We start from the raw sequence: 19724 nt of genomic DNA on the forward strand, positions 1-19724 counted from the left end.
GATCACAAAGTTGACATATCCATGAAAATCTTGAGTCACACAAAAACAATGTGACTGGATTTTGCTTTCACTGCGCTTCATGTACAAAGTTCAGCAAAACGTTTTACAGAAGTCGCGTTGATTTCAAACAAACATGAACATACTGCACTCTCAGCAGCTGTTTTTGCACTTTACTTACTTTATTAGAATGTGACCTGTTTACAACACAGTTTCAGTTCAGCTTCTAAGAGCTTTACAGGTTTGTATTTTCCTAGAATGGTTATAGATTCTACACTGCTACAACACTATAGCACTACTTACATATCCCTGTTCTGCAGGTATTCCACGCAAAGTTGGAAGTGCGCCCTCATTTAGAAGAAGTCTCCCGGCTAATCCTGCCTGGTACTGACCGAAGTTGGAGAAACAACTAGCTGATGTGGTATTAGCTAAAGTGGTTAGCACACACCAAATGTTTCGGCCAATGACGTAGACGGCCCTGCCGATTTTGACCAGCTCACCCAGAGACCGAAGGCAGGATACATTCAGAAACCCGTATCTCACTCAAAACAGCATGGATGGTTTTTTTTTCTCCAAGTTTGTATGCGTGTGGAAGCACCAGAGACACAAAATAACACCCCAAATCCCAGAAAAAGTGTTTTTTCATAATATGGGCACTTTAACAGCCTGCCATGTACCAGTGTGACTGATTGAGGTCCCTATACCCTCCCCCCCACCATCCTCCCTTCTTTTATTTTTCAGTGGACTGTAGTTGTCAATTTTAATTTCGTTTTAATTGAAATTGTCTGTAAATCTGTCCCATTTCTGGCATTGTTGCTGTTGTAATGTAAAAGTCAATAACAACAGTTAAAAATAGGGTCATGCCTGAGGTGGATTTTCCACAACCTGGCAACTTGAAAGTGTTCTTGTTAATGGCTGATAACTGATCTATAAAGCATTAGTAAATGATTTAATAAAGCCATTCCGTTTATAAACCCTTTATAAATGGTGCCTTCAGAAAGTGGTACCACAATTTCTATAATAGGCTAATAATGACATATCCAAGACCATGAAAAACGCAAATGTGGCTCTCTGTCACTCATTTTTTTTTTTTTTTTATACCTTTATTTAACCAAGAAGAGACTCATTGAGATTAAAAATCTCTTTTTCAAGAGTGTCCTGGCCAAGACAGGCAGCAGTACAACACATAGGCCTACAGGACATACAAACACAAAATACACAAAAACACTAAAAACATAAAACAACTGAAAAAGCAAATCCCTCAAAGTCAACCAGAATCCTAAACACATCAGGCAAAACATCTGTTGTAATGGAAAGTTGTTTGCAAGGACAAAGTAGGGAAAAGACAGATTGAAGAAAAGGAATCGAGGCGAGTAAAATAATTAATGGGACGCCCCCCCTCCTCCAACTTCCTGCTCTGCAGTCAGCTGACTGAGCCGCTGTCACGTGGCTATTGTTTCCTTTCCCATTGGGGAGGTTTACTTTCTTTCTTTACACTCGGTCAGAGGGGTTGTTTATCACGGGGGTTGTTTAAAGTCTGAGCGAAGTAAAGCTAAGAGAGCAGAAGAACCAGCAGAAGAAGTAGGAGGGGGAGTAGAGGAAGAAGACGAGAAGGAAGAATAAGATAAAAGCAGAGATTTGAGGAGACGTTCGCACATCCTCCTCCATATTCCTTCCGTCCTCCCCTGTAACTGATGGTATAGTTCCCTCAATTTAGGTGAGTAACGCTACGTTTATCTTTTCACGTTGTTAATTATGTATGCTAACAAATGTATTTTAAAAAAAAAAATAACAACTACAATTCATCTATTGTATCAACGTTTGGGCACTAAGTTACTTCATAAGTTATAGTTTAGTGCCGTGTATATTTAATAACAGAACAGAATGAACAGAAATCATAATTTAATGTTTTAAAAGCAGGTTTATTTCAACATGTATTCTATCTGCCATGTTGTAAGAACTGTATGTTCTTTGTAATAAGTACTGGGTTCTAAATTTAGCCGGCTAATGTGTTAGGACTGTGTCAGTGGGAGAAGTCACCTGACAGGTTGTTGCTGCTTTCTACCACGGTTACACCCAGTCAGGTGAGACTCAGGAGGTGTATGTGTGTATGTTATTTGTTACTCATCATAATATACATTGACGGTATTCATGGGGTGGCTGTAATAAAAAGCAGCTTTAATGAAAATGCTCTAACAAAGTATATGGTTAGGTGGTTTTGCTGCAGGTCATGCAGTACATAAATACACAGAAACTTCCCAAAGACTTTGGTGTGATGTAAGACATTGGTTATTGCTGAAGATTGATGACATTCCAATGTTTGATGTCGCTCATATTCTCTATTATAAGGATAATCTAAATACAACTGTTTCCGACATAAATATTATTCTACTATTGGGTAAATATATTCACTGTAGTAAATGGAGAAATAGTAAGCCCTCCTTTAATTGGTTAATACATGACTAAGTGTAGATTTTTTATAAGGTATTGCTGTTTTGAATTTTGGTCTCTAAGTTTGGATCATAAGGTCCTTGCTCCATTATTTTTGAGATTTTTATGTGCTTGAGTTTTTATTCGTGATTATGTTTGATCAGATATTTAATTTAATTTGTACATTAATCCCTCCTAATCCTTTTTTCTTTCCTTTTTTAGTTACTTGTTTGTATGTATCTATTTTCTTGTCTTTAAGGTCGAATGTTATATTCTTTCATTAATATTTAATTGAATGTATATCCTCTACGAGAATTTGTATGCTTATGTTTGTAATATTATTTTAAATGTTCAATAAAAAAATAAAAAATACACAGAAATAGCCACAACATTGTATGTTTGTGTACAGTCAGAACACCTTAACCTGAAGATGTCATCCAGAATACAGCACTGACATCTGATTCAACTTCATGTTTGTTTCCTCTGCAGAAATGCATTTGGCGGTGCTTCTGTTTGTGTCGGCGCTCTTTGTGGCCACCTTCGCCCTCGACAATGGAGTGATGAGAACCCCTCCAATGGGCTGGTTGGCATGGGAACGATTCCGCTGTGACATTGACTGTGAACACGACCCCAAGAACTGCATCAGGCAAGCCAACTTAATATGCATATATCATTGGGATCTCACTCGAGCTTATCTTTAGAAGCAGGTGTTTCACTGTCACCAACTTTTTCAAATTATGGAATTGTTCCATTTGAATAAACCACCCTGAACTGGCCCTTGTATACTATTATACTACTATATTTGAGGTATCATTTTGAAATAAAGGGTGTGGGCCAACATTACTGCCAGCCAATCAGGGTAATGCTACAGGTGTAATGAACTACTAACATCCTGTTTTAGTATAGGTGTGGATTTGAAAACAATAAGACCCATGGAGATATATCTCCTGAATATGCAGCTCTCCTCAGCTTTACAGAGCCTTATAGGCTCTATTCCACCTTCTAGTGAGACATTTCTGTCTTCCCTCCAGTGAGAATCTGTTCATAGACATGGCAGACAGACTCGCAGAGGACGGCTGGAGGGAACTTGGCTACATCTATGTGAACATAGATGACTGCTGGTCCTCCATGAAGAGAGACGAGAAGGGACGACTGCAGGCTGACCCTAAAAGGTAATGGGGCAGTATGTACTGTATACACACACACACACACACACACACACACACACACACACACACACACACACACACACACACACACAAACCTCAATCTGTAAGCCTGTAAGTCAATAAAACCGTTAAACAAGGTGATTACAATGTGACAGTCATGCAATCATGTGACTAACAAAGAACATTAGTAGTAGGTACTTTCACTTGTGTGCGGTGTATATTCTATATATGCGTCATCAGCTTAAACATGATACATGCAATGGCTTCCCCTTTATCTCGCTGGGAGGTGGAAGTGAAAATAGTGATGAACAAAACACAAAAAAAAAAAATCACACTACTCACCATCTTAAAGAAACAGCTGTATACTTTTCAGATCTTCACTATTTGAGTGCAAAGATATTGTATATGTATCAGTAGAGGCGTAACTATGCACAAGGTTTTTAGTAAGATTTTATACGTTTGATGTTTTTTTTTTTTTATTACAGCAAAAAAGGGGTGCTCGAGACTGAATTGCACGTCTTTGAATTGGTATCGATCAATCAATCAAAATTTATTTATATAGCACTTTACAGCAACCAGCAGGTATCCAAAGTGCTTTACATCAGGAATCAAGTATAAAACAACATATCATACAATAAAAAGAATGAAACATATAACACAGTAAAATCAGAAAAGGTTACAAAGAAACAGGAGAGTGAAATTGTCACACCACTACTACGTATTAAAAGCCAGTCTAAAGAAATAGGTTTTGAGTTTGGACATAAAAAGAGCTGTATCCGTAATAGTGCGAATATCAGGTGGTAACTTGTTCCAGAGTCTCGGGGCAGCAACTGCAAAAGCCTGATCACCCCACCGTTTATACCTTGAGCTTGGGACTTCTAAAACCAGCTGATTTGAAGACCGCAATGACCAGTTGTGCTCACGCAAAGTTAAAATTTTGGACAAATACTCCGGGGCCAGGCCATTTAAGGCCTTAAAAACAAACAATAAGATCTTAAAATCTATTCTAAAATGCACAGGGAGCCAATGTAGGGTGAAGAGAACAGGAGTGATGTGTGCACGTCTAGATGTATTTGTTAAAAAGCGAGCAGCAGCATTTTGAACAAGTTGAAGGCGTGAGATGGAGGTCTGATTCAGACTAACATAAAGAGCATTACAGTAATCCAACCTTGAATTAATAAAGGCATGAATAGCCTTTTCTAGGTCGTGCCTGCTCAGGAAAGGCTTAACTTTAACCAGGAAACAAACCTGGAAAAAGCTCATTCTAACAACATTACTGATCTGCTTGTCAAATTTCATGCTGCAATCAAAAGTAACCCCCAAAGTTTTGACAGCTGACCTAGTGTACGATGCCCAAGCTCCCAAACTCAAAGCTGGACCATTTTGCGTGCCTGAAGTACTGAAAATAATACACTCAGTTTTATCTTCGTTCAAATTAAGAAAGTTTTGTGAAAGCCACAACTTAATATCATTAATACAACTAAGCAGGGAGTTTAGTGCAACACTGTCATTTGCTTTCATAGGCAAATACATTTGCAAATCATCTGCATAACAATGAAATGACAGGTTGTGCTTGCCTAGAATAGCCCATAAAGGCAACATATATAAATAAAACAGAATGGGCCAAGAATGGAACCCTGGGGTACCCCACAAGAGAGAGGAGCAGCGGACGAGGAGAGGTCACCAATCATGACAGAAAAGCTTCTATTTGCCAAATAGGAGCTAAACCATTTAAGTGCCGAGCTTCGGATGCCTACACACTGATCAAGGCGAGAGAGGAGAACTGCATGGTCCACTGTGTCAAAAGCCGCTGTGAGGTCCAAGAGCACTTAAACAGTAGGATTCCCAGCATCTACAGACAAGGCAATATTGTGTACTCTCAATAGTGCAGACTCAGTGCTGTGACGTGATCTAAAACCAGATTGAAATTTTTCAAACACAGAGTTCTGTTGTTAAAAAAAGGGTGTACCTGTATGAAAGCAACTTTTTTCAAAACCTTTGAAAGAAAAGGCAGATGAGAGACTGGTCTAAAATTGGACAACACTGTGGGGTCAAGATTAGGCTTCTTAAGTAGGGGCCTGACCACAGCATGTTTAAAAGCAGCTGGGACAGTACCTGAACTAAGACAAGAATTTAAAAAAGTAAGTAAACTCGACCCAATGGTGCTATTAAAAACCTCCTTCACCATTCTGGCGGGAACAATATCTAAGGGGCAGTTGGTAGGTTTCATGTGTTGCACTACCTCAGTAAGCAACGTCAGAGAAACTGGCTTAAATTCCTCAAACACAGCAGAGTGCACAGGAGCAGCAGGTACAAACACATTAAAATTAGCACTGGCGTTTTGCCTGACAGATGCTACTTTGTCGATAAAATAACAGAGAAACTTCTCACATGTACTGATTGAAACATCTGTCGGAGCAGAGGTGCATGGATTCACGACAGAGTTAATAGTATTAAATAACATTATATAACATTATAACTGCCCTTCTTCCTCACTCTGCCTCAGATTCCCAGGAGGCATCCACAAACTGGCACGCTACATGCATGACAGGGGTCTCAAGTTGGGCCTCTACGGGGACATGGGCACACACACCTGTGGGGGCTACCCCGGCACAACACTGGACAAGATCGAGATAGACGCTCAGACATTCGCTGACTGGGAGGTGGATATGTTTAAGTTTGACGGCTGTTATTCTAATGCCACAGAGCAAGAGAAGGGTAAGAAAGGAGAAAGTGACTTTTACACTGTGGTTACTGAGATGTTGCTGACTTGATTTGACTCTTGTTCCTCTCTTGAACAGGTTACCCTCTCATGTCAAAGGCTTTAAATGCTACTGGCCGTCCCATTGGCTATTCCTGCAGTTGGCCTGCCTACCAGGGTGGCCTGCCACCTCAGGTATAATCAGGATGTGTTAAAGTTTATATCATCCACCTAAAGATTTAGGCCTGACAATTTTAAATAATTCATGTCATTGAATAGATTTTTTCCCCCCAGTGGAAGTAGACGTTGTTGTCAGGACTAAGTTCTAATACTTTAAATCCACAGTTTACATTTTTACATTTTTGTGAAACTGATATATGTTTTCAGGTAAACTACACTCAGCTGGGCGAGATCTGCAACCTGTGGCGTAACTATGGCGACATCCAGGACTCTTGGGACAGTGTCCTGAACATTATTGACTGGTTCTTTGAAAACCAGGATGTCCTGATACCTGCAGCTGGTCCTGGACAGTGGAATGACCCTGATATGGTCTGTTCAACTGACTTAATAACTGGCATTATTTTTTAATTATTTACTGCTTACTATTTACTCTATAGTCTGTCAATGAGGTTAGAAAGCACCAATGGTACACGTTAAATAAAAAAGTTAAATAAATAAAAAATAGTTAGTTTTTTAAAAAGCATAAAAAGTATAAAATCTTATTTCATCTTCCTTGATTGTGTGATGTTGACCTACACAGCTGATTGCTGGCGACTTCGGCCTCAGCTTGGAGCAGTCTCGGGCTCAGATGGCTCTGTGGGCCATTATGGCTGCTCCTCTTTTCATGTCCAATGACCTGCGCACCGTCAGCAGTGGGGCCCGCAGCATCCTGCAGAACAAAATGGCCATCAGCATCAACCAGGACGCCATGGGCATCCAAGGAAGGCGCATTCTAAAGGTGACACACTTTTGCATGGATCTTGCTGCTTCTTTGCAAGTGATCAAGATGAAGAAGAAAAAAATAAACACAAATTAGCTGGTTAGAGTTTTGACTTCTGTGTTTAATTCTTTTTATATCCTCTGTTGTTCACATATATACATGGGGTTCAAAATTAACTTTTTGTCCACCAGCCAAAAAAAAAAGCCACTCAATATATTAACATTGTTTTTTTGGCTGCTGAGTGAAGCAAATCTACCAGCCTCTTGCATATTTTACCAGCCTTTGGCTGGTAGATGGTGCTCATTTTGAACCCTGCGATATACATGTCTTGTCACTCTTTCTGTCATTATTCACAATTTCTTGTCCCTTTCTTTCTGCCAGGAGAAGAGTCAAATTCAGGTGTTCTGGCGCCCCTTGTCAAACAATGCCAGTGCATTGGTCTTCTTCAGTCGTCGTAATGACATGCCCTACCGCTACCAGACTACCCTCAGCAAACTCAACTACACCACCGGCAGCTACAAGGTATGTCTTTTAAGGTTTTCTAGACTCGGACAGGCAATGTATTATCTCTGGTCCACTCCCGGCTTCTCAGTTTAAATCTTTAGTGTGTTTTTTATATTAATGAACGTCTTACATTCAAGCCATTGCCAAATGAGTTGATACAAAGCTAATTAAGACTTTTAGACTCAACAGAACAATCTCTGTATTTCTCAGTATGGCTATGTTTAGAACATGGTGTCGTCTGGCGACTTTCACGTGCAGAAACTCGAGTGAAGATAATTACCTCTTCTGAAGAGTCCGTCATGTCTTTTTAAACCTCCGTGTCCTCCTTGGACACGTAACTGCGCGATTACGGAAGGCTTGTATTATGTGGATGCAACAACAGTGGTGTTGTCATTACTTAGAATTCCTCATGGGGGAGACAGAAACTACGCACTATAGCTTTAAAGATATTACATTCAGCTACAATATGTACGCCAATTATATATCTGGCCAAAAGGATACTGTACTACCCTTGGTATTCCATTTGTTGATAATTTCACCACCTTTTATCACTTGAATCATGATGGAACACACCTGAACAGTACACAGTATTCTCCAGTTCCACTACTCTGTGTGACTATCCTGCCATCAAACCTTTAAATGGCACCCTGATCCAAAATTAGCACCCGTCATGCTCACTCATTTCTGTATCAAATTCACTAGCTCACGTATCAATTTCGTGTGAAGGAATAGCTCAGTGTGTAGCGAGGGAGGGAGTGAAGGAATTGCTCAGTGTGTATCGAGGGAGGGAGAGAAGTAAAGTTGTGTCGTGTTAGTAAATGTACAGTGTAGGTTTCAGTTTGTCCATGAATAAATGCTGCAGCTCCTCAAGCCCCAAGTAAAGTTCCTCTGTCTTGCTTTCCAACTGCGGGGTAAAGTGAAAGTGGTTAGCCCCGAAGTGAGCATCAACCTCAGCCCTGGAGGCCTAAATAAGTCTTCCCTGTGCTTCCCGACCACGGAGAACGATAAAAAAAATAAAAAAAAAACATTGCCACGGTGAATTATTTTTATTATTAGTTTTATTGTTTGTTCAGGCTAAATATTCTGTGTATAAATTTAAATGTATTGATGGTATATTTTTGCACGTAGACGGGCACATTCATGTATGCACATGCATGTGTACACAATCCGATCCCCTGAAAAACAGAGTTCCCTGAGAGCCACTGTGTAATTCAAAAACTTAAATTTACCATGCACGTAATGTTTTTTGTGTAAATGTATCGGACATTTCAAAAGGGGCAGACTTTCCTGCCACAGTGGCAGGCAGTGACTAAAGTTAATTTAAGACCCTGTGTAACTACTACCCATATGTCTTAATTATCAATGTGCTGAATTGATTTGATCCACTGGACCTCAAGGTTATTATGGTTTTAAAATTTCCATTTGTTTTTATTTTATTTAGCTTAGTTTTATTTAGTTTTTTTAGAGTGTGTTTTCTAGTTTTAGTTTAGTTTCAGTTATTCAAAACAATTTAGTTTAAGTTTTTATATATTTAGTTTTACATTAGTTTTAGTTTGTTTTTGTTAGTGGCAGATATAATGTCTCACAAGTATGTAGCTATATATACATACAGAATACATGGTTGGAGAAATGTATAGGAATGGCCATGATGTTTAAAGATCCCATGGCATGAACATTTCACTTTATGAGGTTTTTTAACATTAATATGAGTTCCCCCAGCCTGCCTATGGTCCCCCAGTGGCTAGAAATGGGGATAGGTGTAAACCAAGCCCTGGGTATCCTGCTCTGCTTTTGAGAAAAAGTAAGCTCAGATGGGCCATCTTCCCTTTATGATGTCATAAGGGGAAAGGTTACCTCCCCTTTCTCTGCTTTGCCCGCCCAGAGAATTTGGCCCGCCCATGAGAAAGAGAGAGACATCATGGCTTACAAACAAGCGAAGCATGGCAGTTGGTCAAGGCCAAGGAATGTCAATGTCACCTCCGTAGAGTTTAAAAACTGAAATGATTTGTGTTTCTTTTTCTATTATTTTTTACTAAAAACAAATATGATATGTTTAATAATACCAGTTTTAAACATGGAGTTTGCTAACCAAATGTGCGTAAATATGCTGGGAGAATCACTTTTTGTCCTTTAACTCCCTCAGATCTACGATGTCTTTACTGAGAAGACCATGGTGCTGAAAGACTCCACCAGCTTCGTGGTGTCAGTGAACCCCACAGGTGTGGTCATGTGGTATGTGTCTGCGCCCGCCAAACTGAACCGTCGCCAGTTCTACAAAGGTGGCAGACTCCAGGGGTCTGGATATGATGATGACAACGCCATTCCCCGTGTCTTCCTCTGATCACTGACTGATTGAACATAATAATCACATCACTGTGTCTGCCTTAGTGCAGTGGCTCATGATGAAGTATTAACTGACAAGACCTCACATGTACATCAGACTTATGTCTTTACTTAAACCATGAAGTGCCAATGATTAGCTCTAAATTATGTTATCTTAAAAGGCAATATATATTCCAAGTAATGAAATCACTTTAAGCTCAGGGGCAGCCGTCTGGATATGTCACTAATCTGAAATTCTTCATGTGATCGTTCTCTCAAATTCTGCACTGCAGTATCAATGTTGATCAAGGAAAAGGATGTAAAGTTTTTTTCTGTGCTTCACAGATATGAGAGCTGATGATTAATTGTTTCTCTGTTGAGATCGCCAAAGCTGAAAAACTGATCGTAGATCAGCACAAAGACTCAGAAGACTCCGCTGCTCTTATTAAAACTTCTTTTAAGGAGAAGCAGATGAGCCTGTGTCTCAAGCTGTTCCAAAAAGCACAAAGAAGGGGGCGAAAAAGGCTCCTGAAATGCATTATTTCCTAATTGTTTACATTTCAATTGTGCTTCATTAAAACATAATTTTTTAGTCTGTCAAGATCTGGATGGTGCACTGCTTAGGATAATACTTACGGACCTTGGTTTTAGAAATTAACGTTTTTTTATAAGAAATTATTTTGTGAATGATGTAACACTGAAATAAAAAATGTGCTTTTAAATGAAGCAAAGGTTTGTGTTTCATACAGATAAAACATGCTGTTCTGGAATCACATTTGTTCTTCAGGCCAGAGGGGGTTCCAGGCTTAATACTATGGGAGCACTTGGAATTACTTAGGCTTATACTGTTCATACAAACATATGAACGTACTGCACTGTCTGTGTTTTTGTCCCAGTGCTTTAGTTTATTAGGGTGTGATCTACACAGTTTTGGTTCAACTTCTAATAACTTTCCAGGTTCATGATTTCCTAAAAATGGTAATGGGCTGTTATTCACTTTTAGCTTTCACTTCCCAATTGCTAACAACATCTCAACTTATGTTTTTTTTAAGTTGTTGTTGTGGGAACTTGAACTTGTTCTGTAGCGGACACATTTATCATTAATCAGCATACAAATACAGATACTTTTTGTTTTACAACAATACTACATTACAACACTACTATGCTTGCCAAATACTGCTTAATTTTGTAGGTGTAACTTGCAGATATATTGGAGATTAGCTTTGATCTGCACTTGTACAGCAGCCTTTAATGCCTAACAAACATAAAACAGCCTGTTAACACATGATGTCATTGTCGAGTGGCTGATTATGTATTTTTCTGGCATAGATACATAATGATTTTGTACAGAAACTTAACTCACAGATTAGTTTGCATAATGTACAGAGAATAAAGACAGAGGGAAAACTTAAGCATTTACCCAACAGGAACACAGGTACACATCCATATTTAGCCAGTAGATGTCAGCGCTGCTCTTCAGGCTTCATGGACGTAACAACACAGGTCTTCCACTCCTGTACGCTGCCAAAAAATGCAACTGCTGAAGAACCACAAGGACAGTCAGCCGATTCGGCTCAGTCCTTTATCTCTCTGTAATGATTTGCTCTCCTCTGGCATCACCTTCTCTCATTTTCACAAGCGCTTTTAATGCTTGAGTTTGTCCTTCATTCCCCTTCCCCTCTTTTCTTTATTGTACACATCCTACCTCCTCATCTTCATTCCTCCCCTCTTTCTGTCATTTTTGTGATAAATCCTGTGCATGGTATCGCCTCTGACTTTGACTGAAAGCCCCATGTTGGTTTACACATAGTCTTGAGATATACAGTCATACAGTCGCATGTGCGTATGTATGACATGAGGTAACACACACACACACACACACACACACACACACACACACACACACACACACACACATCTGATCTGGCCTGAAATGAGTGTGTATGTGTGTGTGTGTGTGGGAAAGATTATCTTTGCCTTCCTTTCTTTCCCTTTCAGTCGTCTCAGATATCCATTGGCTGGCCGAACACCACGCGTCTCTCACTGTCAAGGTCCCCGCCGCTTGGGAACATGATGTGGGAGAGGAGTGAGGGAGTTTTGATAGAGAAAAAGAGAGAACAGTGCGAGGATTTGAGAAAAAGAGGAAGGGGGGGGCTGTCAAAAGTCTATTAGAAGGTGCAAATGAGCAAAGGAAGGGAGAGATGAAAGAGAATGAGGGAACAAGTAAGGGAGGGGGGTGAGACGAGGAGTGAAAGTGTTCCTGCCGATGCTCACGTAGGCCCACAGCTGCAGAGAGGCACAGTTGCCACTTTCGTCTTTGTGCCCCCCCACAAAACACCAGCACCCCTCATTCAAATTAGGGGTTGATTCCCCCTTCCTTCGGGCCAACACACACGTAGTTGTTGTCACGCTGTTAGTCACACTCTCTGCCTCGCGCCTCTAAAATCCAACCCAGAAGAAAGGGGCACTGGGGTGGATAGGAGGCAGACAGAACTTTGCATATAGGTCAGAATATTTACATGCTCTCAAAGGAGGCCATACACTCTCAATACCTCTAAGGTGCTGCTACAGAAAAAGAAAAGTAATTGAGCTGTGTCTCTTTTGTGTCTAACATTTACAGTACATTCCTGTTTGCGCATTGTCAAAAATGTCTCACAAGCAGATACATGAGTCTTGAAGCCTGTGATCATGTCGGTAGCACAATTTCTGCATGCTCAGACACACACACAACACTGGTACTGTGCTCTTCAGCTCTTCCCGATGACATCATCACTCCTTCCTGGTGCTGCCTGTCTAGTTGCTGAGTCATGACATCACAATCTCAGTATCTGATCCAAAGCCTACACAGCAATCTCATCCCACTGTAATGTTCTCTTCCTCTTTCACCCCCACAGATGTTCAAACCATGAAATAAATAGCATTAATTCTTCTCACATGATTCTTCTTTGCCACCAGACATCCTATAGAAAACACTGGACATGTATGGAATGGAGCAGTAACCACAGAGCCAGTGAAGTTGAGAAAAATTATTTGGAGTGAACTGTGTAACAGATATATAATGTGTTATAAACCTTTTTTATGCCTTAGGCTGATGTACATTGAGACACTACACTCGTAGTCGAAAAGGTGCATGAAAAATGCAACAAACAAAGTGTGTGTGTTTTCTTCAGCTTTCTTGTCCATTGTAACTATGGGCGAGTTTTATCAATTAATCTTTCATTGAATACATGTAATATGTGATTTAAAGGCAGTTAACCGTGATTTGAGTTAACCATATCAAATCACGTGAGCTCCTCTAGAGTCAGAGGCTGCAGAGACGGCAGTTACTGCTACTCTGCTAAGCTACGTTTTAGTAGTTTATCTAGTCTACTGTTCTTTTCTACATTCTCTATGATTAGATTTAGCGACACTGCCTTATTCATGTAGCATTACAAAGTCAAGGACTAAGATGTTAGAGCACCACAAGTAAAACAGTAAACAGTAAAATTGGGTACATTAGCTTTAGCTATGGCTATCTAACTAGCTAGCCTTATAGCCAGAGTGCAATTACCACAGTTCGGTTTTTACCTCTATTTTCTACTTCTTGCAAATTATGCAGTTTCATTGTAATGGCATAATAACTTATATATGGTAAAACAGATGTGGAATATTGGTGAAATATTCTGGTCACTCAATTTATGTAGTTAACAGAACTGATAACTGCACCATTTGAATAGGATATTTTATTGCTTTAACCAACATAAATGCAGATGAGACAGAAAACACAGACCATCCTGCTTTTTCTCTTCAACATTACTGTGTAGAAGTCAGTTATATTTGCATTAAGCATTGATTTGTCCTGTGTGGATTTCCTGCAGCAGTTAAGACTGGACACATTGAGCAAACATGGAAAATCTGCAAGGTATTACTTAACAGGGACGTTCTCTGTCGCAGCTCTGCTCCTGCCTCTCTGTCGCAGCTTTGACGTCTTTTCCCTCCTACTTTTACTTGCTCATGCATTAGTCGAAGACCAGGCACCTCCTCCTCTGGCCACAATTGCTTACATTACACATTTTCTCTTCTGTGTGATTATGTGACCCATTAAGCAAATGACAGTGTTCCTGCTGCAGACTCACTAATCATGTTTCCATCAACCTATTTTTTATGCGTATTTTGAAGTATTGCATTAGAAAATGTTGATGGAAGCGACAAAATTTGAAAAAACGTCCTCAAATTCGCAAAAGTTTTTACGCTCGCTTGAGGTGGTTTTTGCCTTTTTCGAAAAAGTCTAGTTTATTCGCTCTAAACCAGTTGATGGAAACGCTTCTAATTTGCATTTTCTTCTTTAAAAACATTTTAAAAGTTCGCTTAAAATTCGATTGACAATAAGATGCTAACATGACTATTGTGTGATTTCTATCCAAAAGTACTGGGGCATTAAGTTGATTTGGGTCCGGACTCTGAACATCCGCTGGAGGTTATCCTGTTCTGTTCTGGGCTGTTACAGCACAGGGTGTCCTGCTGGCTGTATGGAGATGCTGTTGTTACAGCTGGAGTGAGAATGTGTGGATATATGCTTGTGCACTAGTTAGACATTTATAGCCAGGGGATTGTGGAAATATGTGTGCATGATGGCAAATATGTGTCATGTCTGCAACTGTGAAGTGATACAGTTACTGATTTATCTGTCTCATCACTGATTGAAACCCACATGACGTTAGTGCAAAATCTTTTCGTGAGCTAGCAGTTTATACCTCCAGGTTTTGATGTGTGTCACCACTAAACCTCATGTGAAATACTTCTGTGGTTGTGATTTTTATGAATGAATGTCTGAATATGTCCACCAGTGGTTGCTGTTGACTCAGTAAAACAGACGCGCCTGGTAACAGTTTCCACGGCGCTGCTGTGTACGAGGCAGGCTGCACGTTGCCGAGGCGTTGGGTTCGCATGGCAACTGGCCAAGCTGTCAGCTGCCTGCTTACTGGCAGCCTGTGTGGGTCAAAGTCAGAGACTGCAGCCAATAGCTCTCCAACTGCTCGCTCTCGCTCTCTCTCTCTCACTGAGGCAAACACACACACACACACACACACACACACACACACACACACACACACACACACACACACACACACACACACACACACACACACACTCCTCTGTCATGGTCTCATTCTTTCCCTTTAACTCTATATCTCCCTTTCCTCACTTTGCACACACATTCACACATGCTCATCCTGGTCTCATGTTCTCCTGTACACACAGATCTCATGGATCCCACTGTGAACTGTGACCCCATTTACCTTTCTGCAGACATACTATAGGCCTACATCTGTTAGAGTGTGTGTGGTCACCCCATTCCCTCACTGTATTCCTCTGTTCCACCCTGTCTTGAGGTTTTCTGTGTAAGATCCCAAAGCCTTTCTGGGCAACAGAACAAAACCCCTTCTTCCCTTTCACTGGCTGGAGCAAAGCACAGCCAACACAGCAGCAGGATTTGGCCCGCATCGGCTTCAAGGAGAATGGTTGGAAAGGACTGGAAAGAGCAGGTGGAGTTCTTTGGCAAGTGTGTTTTGCTGGTATGTATGTGTGTGTATGTGTGTGCATGTGGCAAGGGTCACACTAATAGAAACTTGTCAGATTTCCAGCAGATATTTGATATGCATTCAAATGGCAACAACTTGGAAGGTAATGTGATGCCATTTGAGCCACTGCTGATAATGCATCTATTTTTGGGTAAAGCCCCATAATGAAACACATCAGGATGCTGTAGATACTTTGAATGACAACATTAGTTTGCAAAAGGAGTCACGTGTGGGGGCAGCCCATAAAAATAGAGATGTGATCGGTCAACAATGCTTTATAACCTTTAGTCTGGCCCGGTGAATATCAATGGGCATGATTTTCTGTGCTATTTTTTGTGTGTCTAGCATATCCTTTTTCTGCCTAACGCTCGTAATGATTGTCATGTCTTCTCTTTCAGCTTGTCTCTTGTGACCAGACCAGACCTTTTGCCTGTCTGTCAATCTGTCACTTAGTCGTACAGTAGCACTGTCATTAACTGTGTCTGTTTCTAAGTAAAGGTGCACCGAAGAGGAGGTCATAGCTTGCCCTCAGCTGTACGTTGTGTTGAGTGCTAATAAGCAAATGTTAGCATGTTAACACTCTAAACTAAGATGGTGAACACGGTAAACATTACACCTGCTAAACATTAGTATGTTAGCATGCTAATGTGCTAATATGCTAATCGTGTTTATTTTATCGTTCATTGTGGTTTTTAAATGTTTCATAGTTGTCACATACTATACTGAAAAAGTTAAAATTGTATGGAACATTGGAAAACAAAGATTATTCAAGAAAAGCTAATGCTTTTGTTGTCAAATTCTGGTAGACTATTATAATAAAACTGAACAACGCCCCTTAGCTGTGATATATAACATACCACGGCCTGAGCTATTGCTTTTATCAAGTATGGCATTATGAAAGTCATAGTCACATTGCCAGATTGCTTGATTTGAGCTACCCGTTTTATAATTGACTATTAACATTATGTTCCACAGTCAGGTCATTGTATAATCAGCTGTTAGGAATCTTAACAGCTTCACTTCATTTCTGAGGACAAAATATTCCTGAAGCTAGAACACAGTGTTAATATAAACACACACACACACACACACACACACACACACACACACACACACACACACACACACACACACACACACACACACACACACACACACACACACACACACACACACACACACACACACACACACACACACACACACACACACACACACACACACATACACACCTCTCGTTCCACCTTTCTCTCATCAACCTACTTCTTCCCAGGTGATTGTCTCTTTTTTATGTAAAAAACTTTGTACCAGGTAGATCAGTCACAGCTTGTGAAGACTGTGCTGCCTGGTCAACACCCCCCAGTTCCTTAAATCCATGTCATTTGGCTCACTGTTGGTTGGAAAAGATCAAACAGCACATGTGGGGCTGACCTTCAGCCCAGCGTCCCCGCCCCCTGCTGTGTCTATCTCAGCAGCCATAGTATGTCTAAACATTAACTCTGGGGAATGGGGCACAGTTTAGTCTAACCGAGCTGGTCTGAGTGTGTGTATGTGTGTGTGTGTGTGTGTGTGTGTGTGTGTGTGTGTGTGTGTGTGTGTGTGTACGTGTGTGGGTGAGGTTTAGCGTCTTAATCGCCTGTTGTTTAGTCTATGTGAAGATGTCTGAAAGGGTACAAAAATGATTTTAATGTTATGTTTTGCAATCAGAGTAAAGAGACAGAGACAGGAAGAAGAAGAAGAAGAAGAAGAAGAAGAAGAAGAAGAAGAAGAAGAAGAAGAAGAAGAAGAAGAAGAAGAAGAAGAAGATGTTGCTGCCTGAAATCCATAATCTCTGTCATAATCACTTACTTGCAGTGTTGGTGAGAAACAGAGTTCAGGGTGCAGAAAGTACCTGCTGTACTGATGCAGCCCGACCAGAGTCCTGGCTATCAGGCTGATATGCACTTGCAACCAGGAGCCCAGTGGGCCTCACATCCACATACTGCCACCTGCAGTATGGGACTTTTTCACCAGTCAGTGTGGTTCACAGTCTCGAAACTGACATGAGCAGCTGTTCTTCCAGTCCATTATGAGCACAGTTGAAGCTTTGTGTGTGGCGAAGAAAAGAGCTACTTGTCAAAACTGTGACGTAAAAGTCCCCTGCCCTGTGTTACAGTGTCAAGAGAGATTTTGGGTCAGGTCATAGTTATGTGTGAACGGTGTCACGTACGGCATTGTAAATGACTCATGGCAGCATTATGTCAAGCAATCAGATTTGCTTTATATTGCTGCCTACACAGATAAATAATTTGCAAGATTGATACAATTTATTGATGTAGAACCAGCACTCTGGTACACTATTTAATTATTTTCTTAATTTGCCTGCAACCTCAAATCAAAAGAATCTTAACATTGAAATAAGAATTTTCACACTAAACCAATTTTTAATTGAATATGTTTTTATATTGTTTAATCATGTAAATCAGCTGGGTGTATGCGTTGATTTGACCTCCAAGGTTATTTGCATTTGCCCCATGACCACTGGGGGGCGGTAGGGTATTGCCTGACCCATGATGGGGGGGGGGGGATCTGATCCCCAAAAACTCAGGTGCTTTCCCCTCAGAACCCAGAGAGCTACACATCCGCTGACTGAATGAATGGCATTTGGAGTCACGTCAATTTTAGCTGACCTTGTCTCCAATGCCCTGCACCTATGAATCACACTGGAAACTCAATCTGTTAAAGTTTACAGCACTAATGCTGTTGTGGGATCATTTATTATTTTTGTCCCCTCCTCTATACTTTTGCAAAAGCTGTGGTGATCCAAAGTGTATGGTGGTGTGAGTGAAATGATTGTTTCCTGGAAAGTCAGCAGTCTCTGGTCAGAGGGTATGTTTGGTCAAACAGGAAAAGAGTGTCAGAGGACACAAATGAAAGGCAGAGATTTAAGAATTAGAGGACAACATTGACAGATCATAGTCTTCATCCTAGGAGTCCATAAATCACCTAGTTGACCCTCTGACCCTGTTGCAACACATGGACCCCTCTTCCACTTCCACTGCTCGCTGCTCAGTCCAGCAGTAGCCACAGTCCCTGATAAACCCTAATCTCTCACCTTGATATTTTATGCCACCCAACAGCTCATTCTAACCCCCTCTAGCGCTTTGAAGTCCTGAAAAGCAGCCATTGTTTATTTCAGAGCGGGGCGGGAAAAGAGATCTGCCACTCATGTGAATGATATGGAAATTTAGGACATTGGAATTTGAGTTTGAAAATGCCCTAAAAAGGAATAATAGCTTGGATATGTCTGACTTTCATGGATGTGATTTGTGGTGGCATGAATGGAAATATTGTTGTGGGAGGATTTATTGTGGTTGTGTGTGGGAACTTAAGAACCAGGGGCTGAGAGAGAGAGAGAGAGAGAGAGAAAATATGATAGATTTCCTTTTTATCTGATGCTGAGTTTTCTGCTGTTACGGTCTGCTTGCTGTGTATGCATGAATACACACATACAGGCATGTGTGCTAATAGTATGTACACATTCATGTATCAACACTTATGGAAAATATGGCTGAAAAAAGTCACAAGACTACCTTTGTTATTAGCCAGTGTCAAATATTTGACTTTGTCATCACAGCCACCTATCCCTCACACACACACTCACACACGCATGCATGCACACAGGCACGCACGCACGTACGCACGCACACACACACACGCACGCACGCACGTACGCACGCACACACACTCACACACCCACACACACACACATCCCACTTATCATGTAGGATGACACAGCATTTAGTTACAGTACTTCCCAGAAGACTTTGGTTTTGGTTTATTGACGACATTGTAATACATTTCTATATGCATATCAGACTGTCAGGAATAGAATGAAAAAGTCTTGAAATAATTTTCATCGAATTGACACAGTTCACCAAACCTGTATTACTGTAAAATGAGAAAGGTCTTCAATGTCTGACATTAAAAAAATAAGAAGTAGAAAACAGAAACCTATTAACAATCAATGAAAAACACAAAAAAGGAAAAAAGATATCTATTAAATAGAAAGAAAAACGATAAATAAATGTTTTATGTTTACTACTCTGGGTCTGGTGTTA

The 19724-nt window shown here is 40.5% G+C and overlaps 1 protein-coding gene across 1 annotated transcript; it reads left to right on the forward strand.

The window, feature by feature from the left end:
• Positions 1-1464: 1464 nt before the first annotated feature.
• On the forward strand, positions 1465-10794 carry LOC144533339 (alpha-N-acetylgalactosaminidase-like). Its single transcript, XM_078274633.1, has 9 exons — positions 1465-1714; positions 2917-3073; positions 3459-3599; positions 6103-6314; positions 6398-6492; positions 6685-6846; positions 7058-7255; positions 7619-7759; positions 9885-10794. The coding sequence occupies exons 2-9, from the start codon at positions 2919-2921 to the stop codon at positions 10080-10082; spliced, it is 1302 nt and encodes a 433-aa protein (XP_078130759.1). The 5' UTR covers positions 1465-1714; positions 2917-2918; the 3' UTR covers positions 10083-10794.
• The last annotated feature ends 8930 nt before the right edge of the window (positions 10795-19724 follow it).

The sequence above is a fragment of the Sander vitreus genome, chromosome 18 (assembly GCF_031162955.1).
Source record: "Sander vitreus isolate 19-12246 chromosome 18, sanVit1, whole genome shotgun sequence".
In the NCBI taxonomy this organism is placed as follows: Eukaryota; Metazoa; Chordata; class Actinopteri; order Perciformes; family Percidae; genus Sander; species Sander vitreus.